Raw genomic sequence first — 26,933 nt, forward strand, 5'->3', positions numbered from 1 at the left:
CCTTCCTTTCTCTTTAGTAATTCTTATAACTCACAGTAAGAAATATTCCCAGCATTTCGGCATGCTGGCACATCTTCCGCTTCAACTGAACCACTTTTAAGGAAATCTGCAATGTTGATGCTTAAAGGCTATGAAACCACACTTCTCTCCACCAATAATTCGCTGAACTAAATTGTGATCACGGTGTCAGTACGCTTCCGGATAGGTGAGTTCTAAGACGTAAAGGAAACATGTGAGCAAAATAATAGTTGCTCCAGTAAGGATGGAAACAGTATAGATAGCTACATCTACATAGAGCTAGATGATACAGATATTCTGGCAATCTGGAATACAAAGGAAGATTCATTGCTCTTCCACAGACCTCAAGGTACTACATCATTTAGGCGACAGCTAAGGGAATGCATGGCTTCTCAGCCTATATTCAGTCTTTAATATTTCAGCTGTCTACAATGTCTTTGCACCTGGATGTCCCAACAAGCATAAAAAGGACCTATAGTTCTGTCGGGTAACCACATGCACTGAGTATTTAAGTTTATTTTGGGGGGAGAGGTGGCAGAATTCTAGAAGGAACTACATAGTACATCCTTTTCTAAAACAATCAGAAATATTCAGGGCAGTATTTACAATAAAGTGGGAGATGTTATGACATATGGATATTACCCCTTCCAACCACGATAAGGCTTAAAGAAGGGAAAAGAGTAATATACCAGCAGTAATACCTTTACTCAGCATCTACCATACCCAAATTGCAGTAGTGCTTGCTCTAAGGAGCATTAAAGATGGAAGGCATGTTCCTTTTTTTGATAAGTTACAATATTCAGGTTGACAAGGCCCGTGGCACAGGAAAATGTCATGGAAACTTTGAAGCAACATATGTAGAACTCTACACAGAACATGACAAAAGCTTAGAATAGAGGTTCTGAAAAGAAGCAAGTAAAAGAAAAAAACAACTGATATGGATGAAAGGAGTTTCCTGGGGATACTAGAAGTGGCAATGAGTAGGTCTTAGCAAGTTTTGAATGAAATAAGGGAGATAATTTGATGGGAAGGGGAGAGGAAGGCATGACGAGTAAGGAAAATGGCAGAGAAAGTCACCCAAACTTTCATGTGGGGCAAAGCTTGAATACATTTGCTCAGACAAATTGAGTTGGGACTAATGATACAGGGCAGCAAGTTGAATGAGAGGCTCTGGCAGTCAAGTCTACACTTAGCAGAGAGCTAAGCACTTAGTAAACATTCCAGGTTATTGGAGAAATTGACACTTACTGCTGGGATTTATGAACAGGATAGTGACTTAATCAAAATGGCACTGATGAAATGTTCTTAGGATTCCCAAAAGAAGGGATGCAGCCTAAAGTCTGGGGAAGTTGCCTTGAGTGGGCAGTAGCCTACACTTGATGTGACTGGAGTTCAGATTTTAGCAGAAACTGAGGCAATAGAAAGGGAGAAATACAAACAGGAAGCAACGCAGAAAGAGAATGACCTACAATGAGGCTACAGAGTTCTGCTCCAAATTATTAAGCTCAGTTTTAAATACTGAGTTTGTGGGATCGCTGAGTATCGAAAAAGAAATGCAACTATAGATGTTGGAATGAAGACCAGGAATTTGAGGCTGCAGAGAGACCGAAGTCATCCAGGAACTTTCTCTCCACTGGAAATGCTCTGACACACTTGTACCCTTTCGAATAGATTTGTGACTCAGCAGTGAAAAGTCGAGAGAAAATGATATTGTGTAGCTAAAATTATGGGATGCTGACATTAAATTACCTGTCCCCTGAAACTGAGTCAAAGTTGTGCTCAGAAAACTGCTAACCTAATATTCTGGGCTCTCTTGAGGAAAATGAATTTAAATCTCACAACAAATCAGTTTATATACCCTAAATTAATTTAATGAATAGAATTATAAAGCAAGTCAAAGTCAGCTCTCTAGCACTACGGTATGATGAGGCTCGATCCAGAACACGGTAGCTGCCACAGAGCCAGTTGCCTGTGCCAGGTTGATCTGATTCTCTGTATCACAAACAAACCATTAACAAATCACAGTTTGCAGCACGGCATGGTGAGGAAAGTATCAATTACATAATAGGAATTATTGAGTTGGATCCCTCTCTCGATAAGCTCTTCCCTGACAGTGACAGACCATTTGGGAGGATGAATGCCAACTCTGTCAACCCCTAGGGCATCACTTTGTGCACCCAAATAGTAATTGACTAAAATTGTAATTTCCCAGTTAATTAAAAAAAAAAAAAAAAAACTATGCCCTAAAATGGTTTTATGAGAAATGTACGAGAACCAATATTTCAGGGGCTTTCACCTGAAAAGTACCTTCTTTATCAAGCCCCCCCCCCCCGCAAAAAAAAGTGTGGAAGTCCTCTCAAATCTAGACACCAATTAGTCATGTGGTTTTGAGTCATTTAATCCAGTGATGGGCCACCTTTATGAGCATTAGGGCCCCTTTTCAAGAATTAAATATCTCAGAGAGCTCCCTGTGATAATAGTTGGGCATTTCTTTCTTTTGTTTACTACTGATGCTGACATCCATAGATGCTTGCCACCTCCTGCATTAATTAGTCTCCTCCACCTCCCCAGGGCAGACTGAAAACCGCAGATTAATTCAGGCACGATGACTGACAATCTTCTGGTACTCATTACACTTAGGGGCCACGGCAGTACCACATACAGAGCCAGCCTTTGAGGGACTGAGAACAAATCTCTCAATAAAATGTCTTTGTTATTTATGTCAGAGTTCCAGTCAGGGCCCAAAATGCATTATGAAAAGACAGAATCTTTCTCTATTTTCCTCATAACCAGAGGAGCTAGCTGTATGAATAATCAACCACAAGGGTTTAGACTTCCTGGTGTGAATTCCTAACATTCTTTGCTTTAAATAGGAGGATGATGCATTAAAACTAGACATGAATCGTCCCCGACATCAGCCACTAGCCTGGCATTTGAAATATGACTAGTCTCAAACTGACATCTGCTATAAGTATAAAATGCATGCCAAAATTTGGACTTAACACAAAAAATTAAAATAGCTCATTAATAATTTTTGTATTGCTTATAAATTTACATGAAAATATTTTGGATATACTGGGTTAAAAATTTATTGTTAAAATTGGTTTCACCTGTTTCTTTTTATGTTAATGTGCTTACAGAAGATTCTGAATTTGATTTTCATCCTATTCCTACTGGACAGCACTGCCGTAGACCAAGGAGTTTTATACCGGGTTGCTGTATTCAGAAAAAAGCCTCAGCACTGGGAGAGGCAGTGTGGATTTACAGCATAGGTATCTTGTCATTCAATCCCAAGTTCCTTACCCAATAAATGCAATGCAATAACCATACCTATCTCACGGGTTTAATGCAAGGATTAAATGCCAGTGTGTGAAAAGTACTTACTACAGGGCTGGCAAGCACTCAATAACTGTTAGATTCCATTTACATTCGACAGGAAGTGAACTTGATAATGGTGATGATGTTATGATGACACTGACCAGAAAAATTCTAGGCCTCTGCTTGCTAAGATCCATTTCAGCAGGAGTAAACTTCTAGCTGTGTTCATGATAAGAACGTTCTCGAAGACGTTAAAGGAGAGGATTCTTTTCTGATTCCCAACATCAGGAATAGCAGGGTTTTTTTTTAGTGGCTGGTTTGCTTTTATTTGATTAAAGAATAAAGTTTAGCTCATAGTGATGGCTAATAGAAAGCTTAGAAGAAGGTTTGCAAATTCAAACGCTAGAGTCAATAACCATGGGTGAAGTTAATTGACTGTATTTTTGAATCATAGTTACTACTTGCATATTAAATAGTTAGAATATTGTATACTTCCAAAAAAATAAAATAAGCTTCCTACTATTTTTTCCTGAAACAAGACCCTATTCATCTTTCACTTATTTTGCTTTTAGTAAAGACATAGGTACAGGGCTTCCCTGGTGGCGCAGTGGTTGAGAATCCACCTGCCAATGCAGGGGACACGGGTCCGAGACCTGGTCCAGGAAGATCCCACATGCTGTGGAGCAGCTAAGCCCGTGCACCACAACTACTGAGCTTGTGCTCTAGAGCCTGCGAGCCACAACTACTGAGCCCGTGCACCACAACTACTGAAGCCCACGTGCCTAGAGTACGTGCTCTGCAATAAAGAGAAGCCACCGCAAATGAGAAGCCTGTGCACCGCAACCAAGAGTAGCCCCTGCTCGCCACAACTAGAGAAAGCCCGCACGCAACTGTGAAGACACAACACAGCCAAAAATAAATAAATTTATAAAAACAAGACAAAACAAAACAAAAAAACTGAAAAAAACCACACAGGTACAGAGAAAATTTCTCTGTTGTGATAAAAAGAGCCAAACACTGTGATAGATGGCAGCCCACGCTGACTTCAGAATCAGGCCAACCTAACCACAAGAGTGATCAGACCCAAGTCAGACCACAGCACGGATTCTCCAGCTACAACAAATTCCGTGTAAATATTCTTTAGCGCCAGCTGATTTTGCCATGCAGAACACAGGCCCAGGTTGGTCATATCTTCAGAAATTGCAGCAATCCACAATTTATGTCAATCCTCCCCATCTTAAAACATTCAAACTCTTAAAGAAGTTGTGCCGAGAATTTCCTGGCGGTCCGGTGGTTAGGACTCCGTGCTTTCACTGCCTAGGGCCCTGGTTCAATCCCTCGTTGGGGAACTAAGAGCCCATAAGCCGCATGGCATGGCAAAAAAAAAAAAAAAGGTGTGCCCAGATGAACATGTCTGTAAGCCAGTTTGCAGTCTGCCTTTGATGGTGACTTTTGGCCCAATGGGAAGTATTAGTCAGGGAGTTCTAATAAACGTTTTTCTATCAGCCTCATTCCTACCTCTACCTTATGTCTACACCATTGTTCCCTCAAAAAAATTGCTTCTAATTCTTGTAACTGTCTGGAGTACGTATAAATCAACCAAGAAATTTCAATAGTGAAATACATGATAAGGGAGTCACAAAACTCCCAAGTAGGCTGGCACTGAGAGTGCAGAGTGAGTTAAACACCCACGTGTGCACACATGTAACTACAGTTGTTTCCTTCTCTTAGAAAGAATGTCCAGGGAATGACTACTGTGAAAGATGCCCAGATATACTGGCAGCAAGCAAATCCTTTAGATTGTAAAATGAATCTTTAAAAGTAAGATTTTTTTAATAGAAATGCTATTGAGGTGAAAAAAGTAGGACCCAGTATTACGTATCCCCCATGATTTAGCAATACATAAGATAAAACTATTTTAGAGTTACAAAAACACTAGAAATGCAAATTCTGACACTGGTTAGTGGGAATTTAGGATTACTTTGTTTTCTTCTTTGTATTCTTCTGCACTCTCCACATTTTCTTTTTGGATGAGCACATATTGATTTTATAGTCAGAAAAAACATGTGAAAATACTATTTTTCTGACCACCAACAAAAAGTAAATATCCAGGTGATTTAAGCTAGGGTGACAGTTTTATCTGAACCCTCTTGGTAATTTGAAGGGACAAAAATGTTCATTTGGCTTGAGTGATTTACAAGATTATCTCATTTCCCCAATTCCCTTTTTCTCATAATCACAAAACAAGTGATGAACTATAAATTGATCAGGAGGGAGACCCTGGATAGCTGAGAGTCAAAGGCTTTATAATTTATTAAACAATTGGTATATCAGACTTTCTACGGAAAACCCTATCACTTTCACACTTTAAAAAAAAGAAAAGAAACAAGAGAGACTTTCAATCTGTATTCTATCTGCTATCCCAGCCAAAATGCCAGGGTACTTTTTTTTCTCCACTCCAAAATAGATATTTCTCATTCCTTATGGAAATACTGACATAAACATTTTATACAGTTATCTTCTGCCTACAAATGCTGCAGGATACCATAAGGTTCGTCTTTTCAATAAAACACTTTATTGCAAGCACAGTTGGATTCTCTTTGGCCCAGCCTTTAACTTGAGCAACAGAACTCTAAGAGGAAAGGACTTCCGCAGAGCGCTTGGCTTCTACTAATTTTTAAAGCAGTATCAAATCCTATTATTTCTGACTAAATGTAGCCCACTTTCATTGAAAAACAGTGAAATAAATGTTGCCTTGCATCTAGAAGTATTTTTAGCAAGAGGATGTGTTTTTAGAAAGCTGAGAGCAAACGAGGAACGTTTTAACACCCATTATTTATAAACGGACATATTTCTTTATGGAGAAACTCATATTTATAGCTACTATGAGAATGATACGCAGAATAATAATGTTTCCGTAATGACTGTATTTATGAAAGTTTAAAATGTTGAATGGATGACCTTCTTTGATTGCCGAAATCCTCTACAAGATGAACACAGGATAGTTTGCCTTCCTGACTTAAGACATTATGAACTGAAGAAGATTACATTTCCATATAAAATCTTGCTATCTGCTGAGTATTAAATATGACAGTGGCACTTCTGACATGCAGCATATTCCTGCAAGGATGAAAATGAATCTTTAAAAATCTGTTTATGCCAGCCACTTAAGTGTCAGCTGATGTTAACTTGGGGCATCTACAGTTTTACTCACCTCTAAAGGTCAAAGCCACCATTATCCAATTACTGACACTCTAAACTGTCCATTTTCACTCTTGGTTATCCAATTTAGGTACAGGAAAATGTAGAGTTTCGATATTGTCTGGGATGATGACTATTTTCTAGGTGTCTGGGATTGACCCATTGTGTCTACGGAGAGGTATAGGGCTTCCCTGGTGGCACAGTGGTTGAGAGTCTGCTGCCGATGCAGGGGACACGGGTTCGTGCCCCGGTCTGGGAAGATCCCACGTGCAGCGGAGCGGCTGAGCCCCTGAGCCACGGCCGCTGAGCCTGCGCGTCCGGAGCCTGTGCTCCGCAACGGGAGAGGCCACAACGGTGAGAGGCCTGCGTACCGCAAAAAAAAAAAGACGGAGAGGTATAAAGCATATGCATGAAGGGGAATAACCCTTGCTTGTCATCACAAAGATAACAGTGGAGAAAATCTATGGTATGTAATAACATACCCCCAGTCTTTCTTACAGTCAAAAATCTGTATGACCTAATACCTCAATTAAAAAAAAATACCAACATGTCATACTCTCTACATAAGTACTGCTCCTCTCTGTCAGCACTATTAATGCAATATATCTGTCAAGCTTTATTAAAATTATTTTTGATGTGTATCTTGGCTCATAAACCTCCTCAGTGCCTGATATTGCCTCAGGGAACGTCCTTGTAACAATGAATCTCTGAAGATGGGACAATAAAAGAAAAATCCTCCAAACTTTCAAGTTCAGCTATGATATCACACAGCCTGCAACGTCTCCTGTCAGCACGCTGAACGCGCTTTTGCACGTGAAAATAATTACAGCAAGACTATTGTTCAAATCTTGTTTCACAGAACCTTCTGGTAGAAAAAGCATACATGCATTCAGAGATAATTATCCAAGAACAGAGTCAGCACTGACATTGGGATAAACTGTTAGGTCCGTTTTTCTTTATGAAGCTATTTTAGAAGCAGCATCCTTTGAGTTACAGCACTAGAGTTTTAAACTTGGTCCTTTTTTATTTGTGTTGTACCTTAATTGGCACATTTCACCCGTGGATGTTCCCTATTAGTAACAAAGACGTCTGCTTGTCACCCACATCTTCCATGGCCCCAGAGGAATTGTTGTGCTTGCAGGGCACAGGCGAACAGCAGAGATGCCAATCAAAGTGGATTTATGAGAGCCCATCATGGTTGGCAACGTAGAGAAAGCACCCCAGGGGAAGAAAGTTAGGGGAGGGAGGCACAAAAAGGGGTAAAGGGAGGCTGAATACAGAAGGAAAAAGCTCAAACACACCAACAGAATCAATCAATTTACATTCACTGTTTTCCTATCCTTAGCACTGTTCTGGAATAGTACATTTCAAACTATCTGTTTGAGGCTCAAAGGATCTGGACAGGCTTTGGCTGGCTGTTTGATTTTTCGCAGGATGTCACGACCTGATATCTAATCCTCAAGAGCATAACTAAGACGCACCTCACGCCAAGAAGACACACCGTGCAAGTTCAACAACATTTAAGAAGAGTCAACTGGTGGGGTCTTGGATGTTGGGGCAATGTGAAATTGCTATCAAGATTTTTTAAATGCCTTTCATTTTTGTACTTGTTGCAGAACCATAACAGTCTGCTCATGGATGGGCTCCAGTCCATGGACCATGCTTTGTTCAGCCTGTTCTAGAAAGTACAGGGGCAGAAGAGTTAACTTCTCAATCAATTAAAACCACTCTAGTCAAACTGCACTTGCTAAAGTTAGTAGCATCCTTACGGGCAAATCAAAGGTCTATGTTCTCTGCCCCTCCCATTTGACTATCCACGACATTTGATGCTGTTGATTACCCTATTTCTTGAGTGTCTCTCTCCCTCTACTTTCAGAACAATATGCTTTGGGTCATTTGTCTTCCTTTCCTGTATCCTCTTTTTTTTTTTTTTGCGGTACGCGGGCCTCTCACTGCTGCGGCCTCTCCCGTTGCGGAGCACAGGCTCCGGACGCGCAGGCTCAGCGGCCATGGCTCACGGGCCCAGCCTCTCTGTGGCATGTGGGATCCTCCCGGACCGGGGCACGAATCTGTGTCCCCTGCATCGGCAGGCGGACTCTCAACCACTGCGCCACCAGGGAAGCCCTACTGTATTCTCTTTAAATATTTATACTCCCTGATGTTTCATCTGATCCCGTTCTCTCTTTTCTCCAGCTAAATGTTACTGTCCTTTGCCAACAAACATTTCTGTGTTGGTGCTCCTCAAACCAGTCAGCAGGCAGACAACTGTTACTAAATGGGAACAGACAGCATGCCAGGAAATGTGCTTGGTGCTGGGGGAACAATCTGAGAAGACACACCGTATTTATACCCTGCCTGTTTGTTCCTTTGTTTCTCCAGATGCACGCTCCACTCCACTCCACCTGCTTGGACTCAGGTCTCATCACCGCTCACCTGGGCAATGACAATAGTTTCCACCCCTGCACCCACCATCAGTTTCCCCCACTCCAGTTTATCATCTCCATGAACGATCTTTCACAAGTAAAAATCTGACCACATATTTGCCTTTTGAAAAATCTTAGCTATCACCTCTTGGCCTATGCAGTGTCCTTCAAATTCCTTAGCTTGAAATATAAAGCTCAAATAATACGATCCAGATCTACCTCCTGGCCTCATCTCCACAAAAACAGGACCTTCCATGGCTCATGCCTTTGAACCTGCTGGGTCCCTGGCAAGAAAGCCCTAGATCTTTTCTTCTTCTGTAAGACCCTATTCATTCTGTAAGTCCAAGTCTGACTATAACCTACTCTAAGGTGCCTTTTCCAATTTCCCAAGGCAAAGGGAAGCATGCACTTCTCTTGATTCACATAGCATTTTACCCACACTTCTATCTTCATCCTGATCCCCTGTGCCGCACTGAAACTTTTACACCTCTATCTCTTTTGGATAGACTGTGATTTCCTCAAGGACAATGCTGTTCATTGTTATTTCCTGTTTCTTACAGAACAATGCCCAGCGAATAGCAGGTACTCAGCACATTTGCCTCTCAAATGGAGTGGAATGCTTTTAAGCAAAGAAAGACAGACATCATATGGTATTACTTATATGTAGAATCTAAAAAAATGATAAAAATGAACTTATTTACAAAACAGAAATAGACTCACAGACATAGAAAACAAACTTATGGTTACCAAAGGGGAGAGTGGGGGGGTGATAAATTAAGAGTTTGGCATTAACATATGCACGCTCCTATATACAAAATAGGTAAACAACAAAGACCTACTGTATAGTACAGGGAACTTTACTTAATATCGTAATAACCTATAATGGAAAAGAATCTGAAAAAGAATATATATGTATGTATGTATAACTAAATCACTTTGCTGTACACTTGAAACTAACACAACATTGCAAATTGACTATACTTCAATAAAAAAAAGAAAGGTTACTTTTGAATTATGCAGGCAAAATAGACAAGCACAAAATCATTAGCGAAATAGGCAGTTTTTATTCAAGGGTTCCTTTAGGTTTTCCAGTCTTATCTCTGCCTGTTCACTGTCTTGTACTTCATGCCTCAGGAATACCACACGCTTGCAGCTCCCTGCACACATCTGTGGTTTCACGCTGTGCTTCTGCTGAGTTGTTGCCTCTGTCTGAAGCACCCTCCCCTATGCCAGGTGCCCTCGTCATCTGTCCCAATGCCCAGGCATCCTTCAACACATCATTCGGCATCTATATCCCTGAAAGTCTCCCTGCACTCCAAGGTTAAGCTAGGTGCCTCTATCTGTTCCCAAAACATCTATTGCAGAATGCTCACATTAGATACTGACATTATTTGTTTCTGTCTCTCTCCCAATTAGTACTTGCAAGTACTTTAATTTGCTTAGTCTTTGTATCTTAAGAACTTATCAACAGTACCTGACGTATAAAACACACGGAACTAATGCTTATTGATGAGGCATGAGCTAAACTGCCACAATGGCTCCACTTTTACAAAAATCCACATTTGGATCAAATGACTGTTGAGCTATTATAACCACCCATCTTGGACTGTAGGGGAGAGAAAGATTACACCTGTTAGGTATGTTCATAACTGTGGTTCCCAAACTTGTTCCAGCTATGTTACATTGACATACCCCTTACCTTCTCCTTTCATTATGAATAAAACTTCAAACCTAGGTTCGATGGGGAGAAATGTACTCATTTTAATGGAATTCCAAAAGATAGTATAATTTTAAATAAAATAGCCTAACAGGCATAGGTTATTAGAAACAGACATAAGCTACAAAAAGACTAAAAAGAAAGGATACACAAATAGCTTTTAATGCACTGGAAATAAATGGCTTCATTCTCCTCAATTTCCACTCTCAACTATTTTCCAAAATTACACACCAAAGCTAGGCATTCTGCAAAAGAACTTAAAATTAGTAATAAAGATTTCATTCATTGTTTTAATCAAAGTAACCAAATTTTTTTCATCAAAATGGGACCTCAGCTCTTAGTTCTCTGGAGTCCTCTGTAGAACACCATATGCTACTCTTCAGGGTAGAGGCTCTTTTCTTCCGCTGAAACCTGGACTTCCTCACACTCTTGTGATTTCCAGGGCTTATCACTGCATCTGGACCATGGTAAAATTCATACGTTTCCAATGAATTATATTAATAAGCTATTTTTGTTGTTTTGGCCTCTTGTACTAATGTTATTTTGTTACTATTTTTTATCATGATATTATTTATTGATGGCAAAGTGCTTTCTAAATATAATATAATGTCCACACCATCATCATAAAACAGCAAGCATATTTTATTTATGCTGACTTAAAAGTTGTAAACGTATTATTGATCATTTCAAAAGGTTTACCTATTCTTCCTAACATTGTATGTTATTGAACTAACCTACACTGGATAATCATCAATTACAGAAGAGAATACACTGACCACAAAAGAAATAAAAAAGCTTTCATTCACCTAAGGCCTCTTCATGGCCTTTTTCATTTCTGGATGACTCTAAAAAAATTAACTCCAATCAAAAGATCACCACACACACACACACAAAAGATCACCACAGAAGGAGCAAAACAAATCATTCAGGTGACAGGTATAACAGGTGGTCTTCGTTTATATATTAAATTCTATCTCAGAAGCAAACAGCTAAATAGAATACCATTTCCCTTGTAAACTATATCCATGGCAAATTCTTCAGAATGGTTTTCCATTTTGATCAGAGAATGTTCTGAAGGGATGTATTTCATAGGCTTCATTTCATCAAATTTGATGATAAATTTTTTCAGCCTCATAATTTATCAACTACATTTATTGAAAATTGACTCTCTGCTTATTGCTTTCTAGGCACACACTGTTAATTTAAGACTGTTTACTCAGCTGGATGGACCAGTTAAGAGGCTCTCCATGCAAAGATACTATTATGGGTAGCAGACATAGGCAGGTGACTGTTGATACAAATATTCTGGTCTTACGAAAGCCAGACATTCTTTTCAAAGTCACGACCCACAAGGCAGAAATAATTTAGATAAGAAAATAGACAGAAAATAGTTAGACAGACAGATAGATAGATACATAGATAGAGATAAATGACAGTATTTGGCAATAGTTCAGGTCCTATAGATTCCAATTCCATTACCTACCTAATTTGTCTGGAATGAATCCATGACATGATTTTCATAGTTGAAGTGGTTGCTACTGACACAATTTACAGATTTTCCTCATAGAAGTCACTTTTATTAAAGCAAAAAGATATGAAAGTCATGTCTTCTTTGTTTAAATGGAATCAAGATGGACCAGTGAAGACACTTAAGTCACTTGCCTTCATGATGAAAAATGGAGGCTCAGTCTAAGCAGACAACTGTTACTATCTCTACTCAGCCTTCTTTCTGTTCGTCACAGTGCTAGGCAAGCCTCAGAGGGACTGCTGGCACCCAAGTTCCCATTCACGAATGGGTATATATAGGGGGGTAAAGGTGGTGCTTTAAAAAAGGGACCGTGCTAAAGAAAATAGCCTGAATCCTTTCTCTCAAGACCACTATATTATCAAAATGTGCTTTTATGTTCATTTTAGAGCTTTGTCTCCCATGCCTACTTGGTATCATTTAGTACGGGATGGAACATGGAAAGTAAATGGTCAAATCCACAAACAGCAGTAAGTCTGATAAATCACTGAGGCTAGCTCAGGGACTTGATCATATCTACAGAGATGGAAAGAATCATAGATGAACAACGGTGAAGTCTCTCCCATTTTAATCTCTTTCGTTAAAAAAATTTTAAACCTGCACACACACACACAGCACAGAGCTTAAGAAACAGTATGTTATTGATAACTGTGGAAACCTCTGAATATCTCTCCTTTATAATACCTCCAAACCTAATCCTTAGAGGTAATTACCATCTGATGTTTGTGTTTAACATTTTAAAGTTTTCTTCAGAGTTTTACCACATATATTGTATTTTAATTCCTAAATGATGTATTGCTTAGTTTTACATTTTTAAACTTTATATAAATGGTATATATTCTTTGGTGATTTTATTTATTTTTTAATCTCAAAATGAGATTTCTGCAATTGATTCATCCATGCCTGTGGCTAGAATTCACTTATTTTCAATGCTCCATAGGATATCATGGTGTGAAGAGATCACCATTTATGCAGATGGGATATTTGTGATATTTCTACTTTTTATGTTATTGTAAAAAGGCTACTATGAATCCTACACATATATTTGTACACATGTGAAGCAGTATGTCCAGGGGTAGAGTTGCAATTTTAAGATATGCATGTATTCAATAGCATAGCTATTTTCAAATCGTTATTTAAAATTAACTTGCTCCATCCAAAGCCTGGAAAAAGACAATGTTCGTATCTGAGATGGCAAGAGTAAGTTTTAAAAATAGTTATGTTGACGTTGACAAATTAGTCCTCCATTTTTCTGGTAAGGAAATTCCCCAAACGTTGTGTCAAAACATTTGTGTCAAACTGCTGTGTTTTGCCAAAGAGCTAAATTTTCCCGTCAAAACACTTAATTAGAAGCTATTAATGATGCCTTCCTAGATTTAAGAAGCCACTGCAAGAGAAGAGAGAAACTGAAGGAAACAAATATCCCCCAAGCCAAGGTGCAGGAGATAAGGAAGTTTGTGGATCGCTATTTGGGAATTTTGCCTTGAATTCCTTAACTCTTCTGCAGTCATTTCACAAACTCTAACTCACTCAGTTAACAGACAACAGGGACACTTCTGATATATGAAGGGCTAAACGTCCAACACAATTCTTGCTTCTCCTCTTAATATAGTTGGTCTTGTAATATTTTATTCTTATCACAGAGAATGGTTTGGGTGCCGTAAGTCATCGTCATAAGCACCCAAATGGCACTAGCAGATCTATATCTGATTTACTCAGCTACAGACCATCTGGTAATCATTAGGTGAGAAAGTTCACTGATAAAATACTTAAATCCCTGAGTCGTAAATTATTTGAGAAAAAATTGCTTAGCTTCTTCTTTTAAACCAAGGCTATATATCCACATCCAACTCTCTCTCTCTCTCTCCATCCATCCATCCACCCATCCATCCATCCATCCATCCATCCACCCACTAGAAGGCAGTGACCAGATGTCAGCATGGGATTTATGATTTGAGTAGGTTAGGGCTAATGAAACTCAGGTCAGAAAAGCTAATATCTTCATAGAACAGTAAACATTCATAGTTACACGACCACAAACTACATTGCAAACCCACAGCAGCTGTTCTGCAAATGAATGTTGGTCATGAAGAAATCAAGGAAAGAAAGATCTCAGGGTTGCTGAGTCTATCTCTCCTCACATCTGGTAAAAAACTAAAGGTCGTACTCTACTGATGGTTGGTCCATGATATCAACCTTTACCATGAAGCTGGACACATTAGATTTTTGGTACACAAAGACCTCAGAATAAGACAGTCAGGGAATGACAAAGGGGAGGTACCATTTCCGGGCTGTTGTTAATGCCATCCTCTGAGATAGAGGAGAGACAGTCAGTCAGTCAGCAGCAACCTCTCCTCTGGCTTTTTAGATGCTTTGATAGAAAATATTCTCTTACCTCACTGAGACCTCCCCAGACCAAAATATATGCACCTAATCATTATTCACACTCAGGCAGATTCTACATAAACAATCAGGAATATTGCATATATTAATCCATGCCTTGAATTTCTTACCTCACGTTTCTCATTCTTCAATAAAAGCAAAGACTTCAATTTGAAGTCACTGTGACTAAGCTTTTTTTTAAACAAAATCTATCTCTCAAGAATATATGGAATATATATTTATTTCTTATATCTATCTATATTTCACAGACTTTCCCAGATAATCACATTTCCTCTTATTACTCCACCTGGCCAACTCCTTATTAATCCACTTTTGGGGTTCTATTTCCTTTGGTATGTAGAATATTGTTGATTTTCAATAAAAAAATTGTTTTTAACATCAAGGTTATAGGCCCTTTATATTATTAAATCCCTGTGTTTATCCTCATCAAAGCGTTCTTCCAAATAATCTTTCCATATGCTCAAGTAAACTTTTTAAGAATTGATAATTAAAAAAATGGATTGCTATGAATTTTACAAACAGAGCCACAGAGAAACATTTTTAACCGTATATACATCTTGATACCAAGATGTAAATACTGAGGAGATTAAAGTGGGGAAAAAAGAAACATGCCAGGATGGTACTAATAGTTATAAAAAATATATGGCTCTTTGGCACGACCCTGCAGTAAGAAAGTAATATTTATCAATAATCTTTGTACAAACATGACCTTCTTGGGGTGACATAATACCAGACTTCTGTTATCTATTGTTTTAACTTTACCTCATCTTTCAGTTTACTTGTTGGACTGCCCTCATAAATGGGCAAGCTCATCTCATAAGAGCAGTTGAATGTCAAGGAAGAATTTAAACGAAGGCATATATCCTCTACACAGGAAACACTCAATGTTTTAAAAACAGCAGTGGAAAAAAAAAACCCCGTGCAGTAAAGGTTTAGAGACATCCTCAAGGAACGGCACAGACGCGTGTCAGTGATTTATCTTTCTCATAAGCCCAACGCAATACACGGCATTGAATTGCAAAGATAATGGATAACAAAAAGAATTCTCCGCCAGATTCTACACTTTGCGTTCATTAGTCGTCCCTAGTCCAGTTCTACAGGTGTCAGCTCTTCTTTTACTAGTAAGGAATTCGGCCGCTTTGACAAGGGTGATGAAGAAGAAGAAACGCCAGGTGCTGGTGTTCGGAGCAACAACTTGCCTCCACTTGCCAGCACCATAAGACTGTCTCCTTGGGACTTCCTAGAGGATTATAACCTCCGGATGGACTGCTTCATGAGTATTTATCATCCTTAAAACTGATCAGAAATGCCAGGTGGTCATGGTTACAAGACACCTGTTTTCGCGCATTTTTTGATAAAAGCTTCTCTGCTGAATTGCTGATAAATATTGACATTATGTTTCAAACCACACGCAATGGCTTGAAATCCTGGCTTCTCTCACACAAAGAATTAAGCTTTAACATTTAATTGATTTCTCTAAGAGCAAGAACCACTGTAAGTGAGAACTTTTACCTTGAATTTCTTTTTTAAACGTTGGTTTTAAAAACAAACAAACAAACAAAAAATGAGAAAGGCCAATTAGAAAGACAGTAGATTTTCAATTACCTTGGAAACTCGATTTGCAACTTCTCTGCCCACGGTCAGCCCCTGGACAAATGTCCGAGCAGCAATGAAGGCGCGAGTGACCTGAATTTTCAGCTTCCGGGGAACATCTCCGAATGGTTTCAGCTGGTCTGTGTATTTGCTCACGCACTCCAAGTAGTCCTCGCTGAAGTGATACTGTGGGTTGATCAGCTGAAACATTCGTTCCAGGAGCCGAGCCCAGAAGTCATTGAGCATCTCCTCCAGATTCACATTGCCCCCAGTGTAGTATCTTTTTAGCTCTGTGAAGAGGTCCTGGAACACTTCCGAATTCTGCATGTACAGCATGCCATAGGTCCGTACAAACATATCATTTAGTGACTTCTCTGCATTTTCCAGAAGCTCTCGGAAAAATTCTGCAGATAAAACAAGTAAGCAGTCATAAATTAGCAAGATCTAGGAAGTCCGAGACATCTACTTACCTTAAAAACAACTGCTTTTAATGGTTATTTTCACAGAAAAAAAATGTATCCTGTGATTAAGGTATCAATGAACTGATAGTATTTTAAGTGAGATTTGACCTACATCTGTGATCTTCTCTGAGTCAAAGAAAACAGAAGATCATGGGATTCTGTCTGAAAGAACATCCATTAACATTAGGAATTTACCATTTAATACTCCTCCAAAAAGGTTCAATTATATTTCCATTTATTGTTAATTTTAGAAAGTCCTATGCTTTCAAATTAACGCAAATCAGAACATGTGGCTAAGTATTGTCATTAATATAATAATAAATGCATAAGTGATAAAAACATTTGCTCCAGTCTATTTACAAATCTGTTCTACCACCAAATTCCATTAAATTGCTTTTATTTGGAAAAGTTCATAAATGGGATATTCAAATTAATGTAATATTTGGACTCTTTGTAGTTGCTATATATAGCAATCAATTATCAGTGTTTAGAGATTCATAATGCAATTAAATGCACTTAAAGCCAAGGCTATAGTAAACATAATTTAGGCTGCCATAATGCATAAGAAAGTTATGAAGTACCATGCATTATCATTATATGCTATCACTATCATTTTATAGCACTTGAATAAAATATAGGCATTTGGGCTTTCTGGTTAAGAGGTTCTAAATGAAAAAGTGTCTACCAAGGAATGACCTCTTCCATCCTGCAGTAGCACTTGAGTGTTTCTGGGAGTAGCAGTAGTAGGCAAAAAAATAGGATGGCAAAAACAACGTCCCTGGGTACTGGTAGGTCCTCATATTAGTCTCCCTCAAGACACAGTGCATATGTGTAAGATACTTATCCATTTGCACAAATGAGCCTGGGTAGAGCAAGCTCAAGTTTTATCCCATTCAGAGAATGTGACTGCCTTCAGCAATGAATGTCAGTAATCAGTAGTGTGATCTGGATTTGCAAGAGAAAAAAAAAAAAGAAAGAAAAATCTTCTGGTTCTCATTGTTCTCCAAAGATTTCAGGTATAAATCCTTCTCTGCAGCGATGAAAATTTTGTTTTTTCTTTTACAGAAGGTTACATTCCTAGACTTTTCCTCTCCTGACACGGGGAAAATTAAATATTAGGCTTATGACCATTTTGTAGCTGAAGAGTTAAAATCAGATTGTCCACTCACTGTGCTTTGTGGTTTGTGTCTTTATGCCTAAATTAGTATCATAATTGAATATAGAAACTAAGTTATCAGATTTCCATAAATATGGCTCAAGAAACATTTTATTATTAGATTCCAGGATTAAATTTGTGTTTAAGGGTATGTCATTGTCTCAAAAGTTTGCTCTTAGCTTCAGTGGTCCTCAAAAGTCAAGTTATTATTCCATGTTCAAAATCATTATACGGTTTAGTGATCTCACAGTCAAAGTTAACACTTGGTATTGAAGGATGTTAATGCATTAGGCAATTACGAAAAATGTTGGTACCCTAAAGTACATTGATCTTAGATCTTATGAAAGATGGGAATCCAAGGTAGTGAGGCAAAACTAATGTCCTCCAAAACATAAGTATTCTCATTTCATTTTTAGCATGCCCACAGACTTAAACTTCCACCTTTTGAACTGTGACTCTTTGAACAAAGTATTTTATGCTTGGATGAAAACTGTCTCAGCAAACCAAACAAGATGGGGATTTGGAAGACAGTTATCACACCCACTTTGCTGAGCAAGTATTATGCCCAAACAGCATAGAGAATAAAATTGAAGAGCCATGTAACAACAAACAAACAAACAAAAACCCTCAATCTAACCCTTTGCTTAATGGGAGAGGTCAAAGCTCACAGTGGATAAAGGCTTCAGTCAACAAAAATTCTCATGTGTAAGAGTTTGGCAGATGAAGATGTTTTAAAAAATGTTTTCCTTCCCCAATCACAAAATATACATCAAAGATGGTTGCTTAGGGCTCATTTATGCTTTATAGATGCACAAAAGAATTTCTTCCAGCCAGCAGTAGCCTCTGGGAGGATTTTATTCATCTAGAGGGGAGATCTGGATGTGAACATCTGTTTGCTGCGGGGCAGACTGCCCCAAGTGGGAGAACAATCTTGTAGATAAAAACCACCACTGTTCCAAAAGCAAAAAGAAAGTCTACGCATGCCACTGATCGCTTGGAGAGGCCTCTTAAGGGGCAAAAATCAACTCCTAGGAGTCAAAAGGTACCCTAAGGATATCTGAGAAAGGCTTCAAATAGAGTCTCCAAATGAATGCCTCAAAATGTAAGGTGCACACAGGACCAAGGGGAGGTGCAAGCCCGAAGAGAAAGGCAGACTAAGGGCTCTCAAGGAATCTGCAGTCCGCACAAAACAGCAAAAGCTGGGCCCATTTAAGCTGGAAGTATTATCTAGTTAATATTCTCGTAGGGGGACTGGGCATGGCAACTGGATCAAGCACTGTTTAGCATTAACCTAGAAATTGTAGCATCTTCCTATTCTATTCTCGTGCTCTCCAAAACACTTCTCATTGAAAGGTCATTTAAAATGAGTGTTTCAGATGGTGGTATAAATCCACATCATCCCAGAACCCAGTGAGAGAAAAGCTTTGGTCACTGGTGTCAGTGGAGACTGTATCTATGCATGATCACAGACAGCATCTGTCTCACCAGGGGAAGCAGGTATAGTCAATTTGCTTCCCTAAACCCACATATTTGTGTTGAGTGTGTTACTCTCGTAATCTCTTTCTTTCTGTCATCCTCTCCACAAAAGCATGCTAAATCAGTTCAGCCAGCGCAGAACCCAAGCTCTGGCTACGGAAAAACCTCAAGTTGCTGGCATGGAGGGTAAATGATTCAGAAAGCTGGTATCCTATAAGGACTATGTTTCATAGACACAGGAAAGCTACCACCCTGCCCCCGACCCAGGCCCTTTTCAAGGTTAAGTGACTAGGAGAGTCCTTCCCTCTGCACACACCTGTCAGCTTTCAAGTATATCTTCTGAGATGACTTCTCCTTTCAAAGTCCCCTTGCTTACATCATAACCTGATGTGACCAGCAGGGAAATGCTGGGATAAGGAGGAAGAAGAACCCCAGCGCCATTTACTCTCTTCTCTGGTAGACTTACACATGGTCCCTAAATGACCCACTTCTCCCCACTCCCCAGACGCTGAGACTCTATAAGAAGATTGGTGCTGCACAGGGAGTCCTTGCCACATGCAATGTCACCCTTGGCAGGTCATGGCTTATGTGCAATGGGCAGCTGGATGCCAGTCTTCTACATCAGGGGTCTCTGCCTCAGCACTGTTGACATTTTGAGCTGGACAATCTTTTTTTAAATTATTTTATTTTACTTTATCTTATTTTTTAAAACATCTTTATTGGCGTATAACTGCTTTACAACGGTGTGTTAGTTTCTGCTGTATAACAAAGTGAATCAGCTACACATATACGTATATCCCCATATACCCTCCCTCTCGCGTCTCCCTCCCTCCCACTCTGCCTATCCCACGCCTCTAGGTGGTCACAAAGCACCGAGCTGATCTCCCTGTGCTATGCAGCTGCTTCCCACTAGCTATCTATTTTACATTTGGTAGTGTATATATGTCAATGCTACTCTCTCACTTCGTCCCAGCTTACCCTTCCCCCTCCGCATGTCCTCAAGTCCATTCTCTACGTCTGCATATCTATTCCTTGGAAAATCTTTTTTTTTTAATTTTTAAAATTAAAATTTTTTTTAAAAATTTATTATTATTATTTTTGCCCCACCACGCGGCTTGTGGGATCTTAGTTCCCCAACCAGGGATTGAACTCAGGCCCTCAGAGTGAAATCACGGAGTCCTAACCACTGGACCACCAGGAATTCCCTAGGCTGGACAGTCGTTGTTGGGTGTCTGTCCTGTGCATTGTAAGATAATAAGTAGCATCCCTGGCTTCCACCTACTACATGGTATTGGCACATCCTTTCTCCAGTAGTGATGACAAAATTGTCTGCAGACATTATCAAATGTCCCCCAGGGGGACAAAATCACACTCACCCTACCCACTGAGCACCACCCTTCTACTGATAAATTCCAGAAGCCTAGAAAGAGGCTATCAAAACATTCCAAGAAAAAGCCAGCACATTTCTAGACCTCATCAGCCTCGCAATTTATTTACAAGATGAACTTGAGGAGCTGTGTGTGCTTTAAGTGAAAGGAGCTGAAACACACATCCTGTTCACAGGTAAGACTGCTGGTGACCAATACTACCATTTCCTGGATGGTGCCTATCACAGGGTAGGGCCTTAAAACGTGGTGACTAGTGAATGAACAAATAGACGGTGAACATGAACACCCAGTGAAATACATCCTGACTCCACGTGGACCAAGCTCCTCTTAGACAGTAATCACTGTGGGAGAGAGATGCTACAACCACATCTTAGAGCAGACATAACTGATATGCTCTACTGTCATCCTCCAAACTCATGCATTTATAAATATATAAACATTCACATCCTCCCATGCTCCACGGTCATGTGCATCTACAGGTACAATGCCCCGTGGCCTCTGCTCAAAAGTATGGTGGTTGTCAAGACGGCTCTACCAGACCCTCGCTTCCTCTCTGGACATCTCCGCTTGTTCTGAGTCATGCTTTGCCTGGTTTCACTGCTGCCTCTCCTGCTGCTGGTCCTGCTGGGCCTTAACCCCACGGCCCACGATTTCACCAAGCTGCCTGCATTCACATTCACTCGTGCGCTTAACTTAGGCAGTGGCTCGCATGAGTTAACTCTTAAACCACCCTGTCTCCTACACTGCACTGAAGCCTCCTTCCATCCAATAGCTGGTCAAATAAACACAGTTTGGAACTCTGTTGTTTTCAGTGAGCAAGACACTGCCACGTTTTATTTCGTCATTATTCAGGTTAAATAATTATGTCAGGGAAAGAGGAGAACTATTTTGAATAGATATCCTATTATATCATCTTTGTAGTTTTTCTTAAACATCAGTTGCGTTTTTGTGTAAGAAACAGACCCTCAGTAGGCATTTTTAAAAATTATGGGGTTGAAATTAAATAAAATGATTTTCAAAATAACAATTTATTCAACAAGGGAGAAATCAGAATCCGTAATTACTGAGACGAAGTTGCTGTAAGCAAAACTTCATTTGTGATTTGCCCCTTCTTTATCTCTTAATTCATACTTTCTCTTGCTCTGTGTGTGTGTGTATGTTTTCATAGATTGTGTTTATTATGTTATAATACGCATGATGATTTATTCAGTCAGTTCATCCCAGGAATTAATAGAAGCCTATATAATTTCAAAGTGAGTTAACAGTAGTAATCTACAGATTTCCTGTTTGAGGGATTATTATAATCAAACTGCAGATGAGGAAACTGAGGCCCAGAAATGTTAAGCAAGTTGCCCTAGACCACTAAACTGGCGCACGACCCAGAGCGCAAGAGACAACAGGACAGCAGGGCAGTTTTGCAGTTTACACGAAGTCCAATTTTCACACTGTGATTTGAATAATTAATGAGAAGTATAATAAACTCCTGGGACACTGGGTAAAACCATACTTAAATATAAATTGCAAAGTGCATTCTAAAATCAAATCTAAATTATCTTTTAAAAATAATTTTCATGTGTGATTATTTTTCCACTAATACTAATTAGCTAATGTAGATAACTGAAACTGGAGAGCACATGCAAATCCCTAGGGTTGGTATATCTTCCTCAAAGGAGTGGCTTCCACTAGAAGAAAATCAGTGACCGAACCTGTGATTACAGCTACAGTGCACAGAACAGTGACTGGTATGCAAAAGAATGCTAAAAATATTTGACTTTATATATGTCCCATTTTATAACATATATATATACACATATATTGTAGATATTGTTTTATAATAACATGTATATATTATCAACAAATACATTTAAACATTTGAATAAATTCAAACAAGCAAAATATAAGCAAACAATGGCAAAGAATATGGGAACAAAATGCTCCAAATATTTAATATCCAGCCCTTTACCAAAAAATTTTGCCAATCCCTGGCATAAAGGGTCAAAATCCTAAGTGAGGGCTTCCCTGGTGGCGCAGTGGTTGAGAGTCCGCCTGCCGATGCAGGGGACACAGATTCGTGCTCCGGTCCGGGAAGATCCCACATGCCGCGGAGCGGCTGGGCCCGTGAGCCATGGCCGCTGAGCCTGCGCGTCTGGAGCCTGTGCTCCGCAACGGGAGAGGCCACAACAGCGAGAGGCCGTGTACCGCAAAAAAAAAAAAAAAAAAATCCTAAGTGAAATGTTTTAAGATAAATTAATCCAACAGAATGTATTATGCCTTTGAATTCTTATAAGTAGGAAGGCAATTTAATTATTAGTCTGTTATCTCTTAGTAGTAGAATAAAAGTTCTTTCCTCCATTATTTTATCTTATATGTTAAAATCTGCTCTGACAGCCCTGCAGCCTGTTCATCTCTTTATATTCCCCTGCGAGGTAACTAAAATCCAAAAGTAAATTCTTAAATCACTTAAATGATTTAGAGGATTTAGGTGACTTTAGTGATTTTAAAGTAGACACCCTAAATTTTTCTAAGATTGTGGTTTAATGAGTCCCTGGAGATTTTCATGAGGAGAAAATCTTACAATAAACCTGGAATGTAAAATAGACAGTATAAAAATGAAAAAGGAAAAGAAAAAATAACACTCTCCTCTGATACTAGGTTAAGGTTAAAAAAATAATACAATTTTCTTTTCCAAATTTCTTTTCACGATAATTAATGAAAATAAAAATTTAAACAATCTTTTAACATCGTACAAGGCCCTACAACAAAATAAAATGCTCATAATAAATCTAGGAGAATTATTTTCAAAAAATAATAAATATATCAGTTGTTTAAAATGTTACAATACAGAAGTCAAAAGTTGTTTGCTATATTAATCCAAAGGTTATTTTCACTACATTACTCCCATTGTATGTCAGAAATTCTTATAAACTATATCTAAATAAGTAGAAACGTAAGAGTTCTGGGGAAATACTTCTAACCAATAAGTCAGGAAAAAAAATGCCCCAAAACTTAGGATACAGTAAATGCATTTTTAAACACATTATTCAGCTCAACTGGACACCACCATTCTATATTCTTCCAAGGTATCTAATCAAGTTGACTAGACTTTTCCACGAAGAAATTTTTAATGAAAAGTCATCAGTTTACAATCATGAGTATTTGTTAAAAATAACCAATATCTTGCAACAAAGTCCTTTAATTCAATACCATTAAGGTAAAGTCAGCTGAAGAGACCCAAAGCCAGGAGATTTTTCAGAATCAGGTGTGTAATTCAGCTGCAAAAAGAAAAGTTGCCTGGAAGCAGCACTCTGTAATTGGCCAATATAGGGAGATTTGAAGCAATAGAGCAGTTTATGGAAATTGTTGATTTGAATTCACATTTCACAAGGTGAAATTTTTTCTATACTTAGTGATCCTTTACACATTAGATTGATAAATGTTTTACTTCTTGGTAGGTTATTTCTCCCAAAGATCTCTTTTAAAGTAAGAAAGACTGATTAGGCCACTTATGTTCACAAGGTGGTATAGATAAACTATTGATGCTGGGAGTCATGAGTTAAGTTTGAAAGTTGCTGACGGTTGCTGCCCAAAGCAAACAAGTGTTTTGAGACTGCAGATGGTATTTGTATCTCACCCTAAGCAATGCACATGAAATTGAAATCAGGGATGTTTTCTGAGTTCACCTCTATCATCACGCAGCTCCTTAGCTTTGGCCTACGGACAGTGTTCCTTAGGCCTTGCCCAACACCCTGCTTCCATTTTTTTCTGATGACATTACCCACAGCATGGGGTATATGCTCTCTTCATAGTATATTTCTCTCTTTACAATCCAGTTCTTTTTCCAGCTCCCCTGACTTCTTCACCCAACTACTCACTGGGCCAGAGGGTAGAACACACCTCTCCAATATCAAACCACCAAGGGTGAACTCTGGGAAGTGGAGCTAAAGGTAGTTTGTAGGTGAAAAGTCAATGATAAGGACCTGGGGGTACTGGAACAAGAGATTATGTAGGCTTTTAGGGAGAGTAAGGAAGAAGAACCAAATGAAATTTACTTCTTTTTCCCTCTTGGCTGCCCATTAAAATCACTTACAAAAAATCTTGATTAAAAAAAATAAAAAATAAAAAAAAAAAAATCTTGATGCCCAGGCTGCATTCTAGACTAAATTATAATCCATCAGAGTGAGATCCAGGTATCGATATATCTTCAAGCTCTGCAAGTGATCGCAAGGTATAGCCAAGACTGAAAATCACTGGAGCCCTTCTCTGTTCTCTAATACTTTCATTTTAGGTAAATGCATGATTGATGATGAAATGGGCAGGGAAAGGAGTAATAATGATGGAGGGAGAAGCCATATTATACATCAGGAAAGACCCTATTTTCTCCTTCCCTTCACTTACTTTCCCTTCTCTCTTTTCCTGCAGTAGAAAATTAGTGTTCTGGTCTTGGGAAGGCAGCCAAGCATTGGTCAGTGCCAAGACTACATGAAGAGCACTGGCAGTGGTCCTGGGGGATAAGAGTGTGCTAGTCTCTTTTCCTTTGTCTTCCATCTCTTTTTCCTTTTCCACCACTTAACACCCCCTCCCCAGTCACCCTCTGCCTTCAGGACAAGGGGCTTATCCCATGGTGAGGGAAGGAGGGGTACAGTATGGGAAGAGGGAGGAAGAAGGTCTGATAATGTCCAAATTAATTCATGACAAAGGGAAATGGAATGATTACAAAAGTCTAATCAGGGCATCAATTAAGCACATAACATGGACAACAGGAGGAAGAAGTTGTGTATTGGGAAATGCTGAGTTGCAAAAGCATAATTAAATATAACAGTTTTTGTGAAAATATTATATCTTAATTTAACACTAACTTATTAAGTGGTATTCTTTCTGGCCCATCAAAACCCTGCAATACCAAAAACATGTGAAAAGTCCTGGAATAAAAAGGACTTTTTTACTTTGCTTAACAGATGTTTAAATGAAAGCAAAAGTCAGTACAAAGTATAAGTTTAAAAAAATAAATCAAATAATAATGTATTCACATATTTTGCTATACCCCACCTTCAGTTTTGAGTTGTTTTTAACTATCTACATTTTGCAAAAGCAGAATGTTAACTTTTTTGCTATCTACTACTTGTCTTTGTTTTTTTTTTTAAAGAAAAAGTGAAACGCAGGATACCTCTAATAAAAGAAGATGGTTCAAATGCAAAGTAAGGTCAAAACTATGTGTGTAAAGATATTCCTCCTTTATTTATTTTAGCAAAAAGGAGAGAAAAATTAAAAATCCCCAAAGAATGACTAATCCACACTGTAAAATATTATGTGACGTTTATAATTATTTTTAAAGAACATTTAAAAGCTAGCTCTTACTAAGCACTATGAGTGAGCTACAGTTCAAAGGGCTTCTCATGTGTTAACTAATTTAATCTTGTCAGCAACCCTATGAGATAGTTATTATTATCGTCTGAATTTTACATTTGGGGAAACAGAAGCACAGAAAAGTTAAGTAACTTACAAGGTACATAGCTAACAGGTGTGTAGCTGGGATTACAAACCCAGGCAGTATGGCTTCAGAATCTACAGACTCTATAGATAATATGAGAATTGAAGTTTATAAATTTAGAAAACTCTTTTTAAACAAATATAATACAAAATTACAAACACAAAATAAGGCATAGGACCTTGGACAGGGTCTATTCAAGTGAAGTGTCTTGAAACAAACTTTACCAGATTCATGGGAAATCTACCTCCAGTATAAGACATGATGACAGAAATTGGTAAGATATAAAATGATACAAAAGGATGTATCAAGTACAATCCCAATTTTGTAAAAATAAATAAATAAACGATAAACACATACACACTGAGAAAAATTTAAAAAATACATATGCAAAAACAGTTTACAATGGGTAGAATGTTATGGCTTATTTGTATTTTCTTCTCTGTACATTGTTAATTTTCCAGAGTTTGTGCAATGACTATACATTGCTTTTATATTTGGAAAAAAAATAGATATTATTTTAACATGAAAATCCCTCTTAAACACAAAAATACTGCTTGATGACAGAGGGGAAATACCTAAATGCACAGAGAGGGCCGAAAATAAACAAGAAATTTGCTCAAAATTACAGACTATACCAGCAAAGTAGAAGGAATAGAATTTGAGTCTTTTGACTTTAAATCTAGTGGATTCCTACTGATTAGTAAAAAGGACTTAATTAATAAAAAAAGAAATAAAAAGTACAGCATGCTGGCTATAAAATAATGCT

The 26,933-nt window shown here is 38.6% G+C and overlaps 1 protein-coding gene across 1 annotated transcript in view; it reads right to left on the reverse strand.

Moving 5' to 3' along the window:
• The window catches only part of GPC6 (glypican 6), a 1,075,997-nt gene that overhangs the window by 527,150 nt on the left and 521,914 nt on the right, over window positions 1-26,933 (reverse strand). Inside the window, exon 3 of the mRNA XM_067712922.1 lies at window positions 16,211-16,602. Within this exon, the coding sequence (XP_067569023.1) occupies window positions 16,211-16,602 (392 nt within the window). The remainder of the gene's footprint in view (window positions 1-16,210; window positions 16,603-26,933) is intronic.

The sequence above is a fragment of the Pseudorca crassidens genome, chromosome 18 (assembly GCF_039906515.1).
Source record: "Pseudorca crassidens isolate mPseCra1 chromosome 18, mPseCra1.hap1, whole genome shotgun sequence".
Taxonomy (NCBI): domain Eukaryota; kingdom Metazoa; phylum Chordata; class Mammalia; order Artiodactyla; family Delphinidae; genus Pseudorca; species Pseudorca crassidens.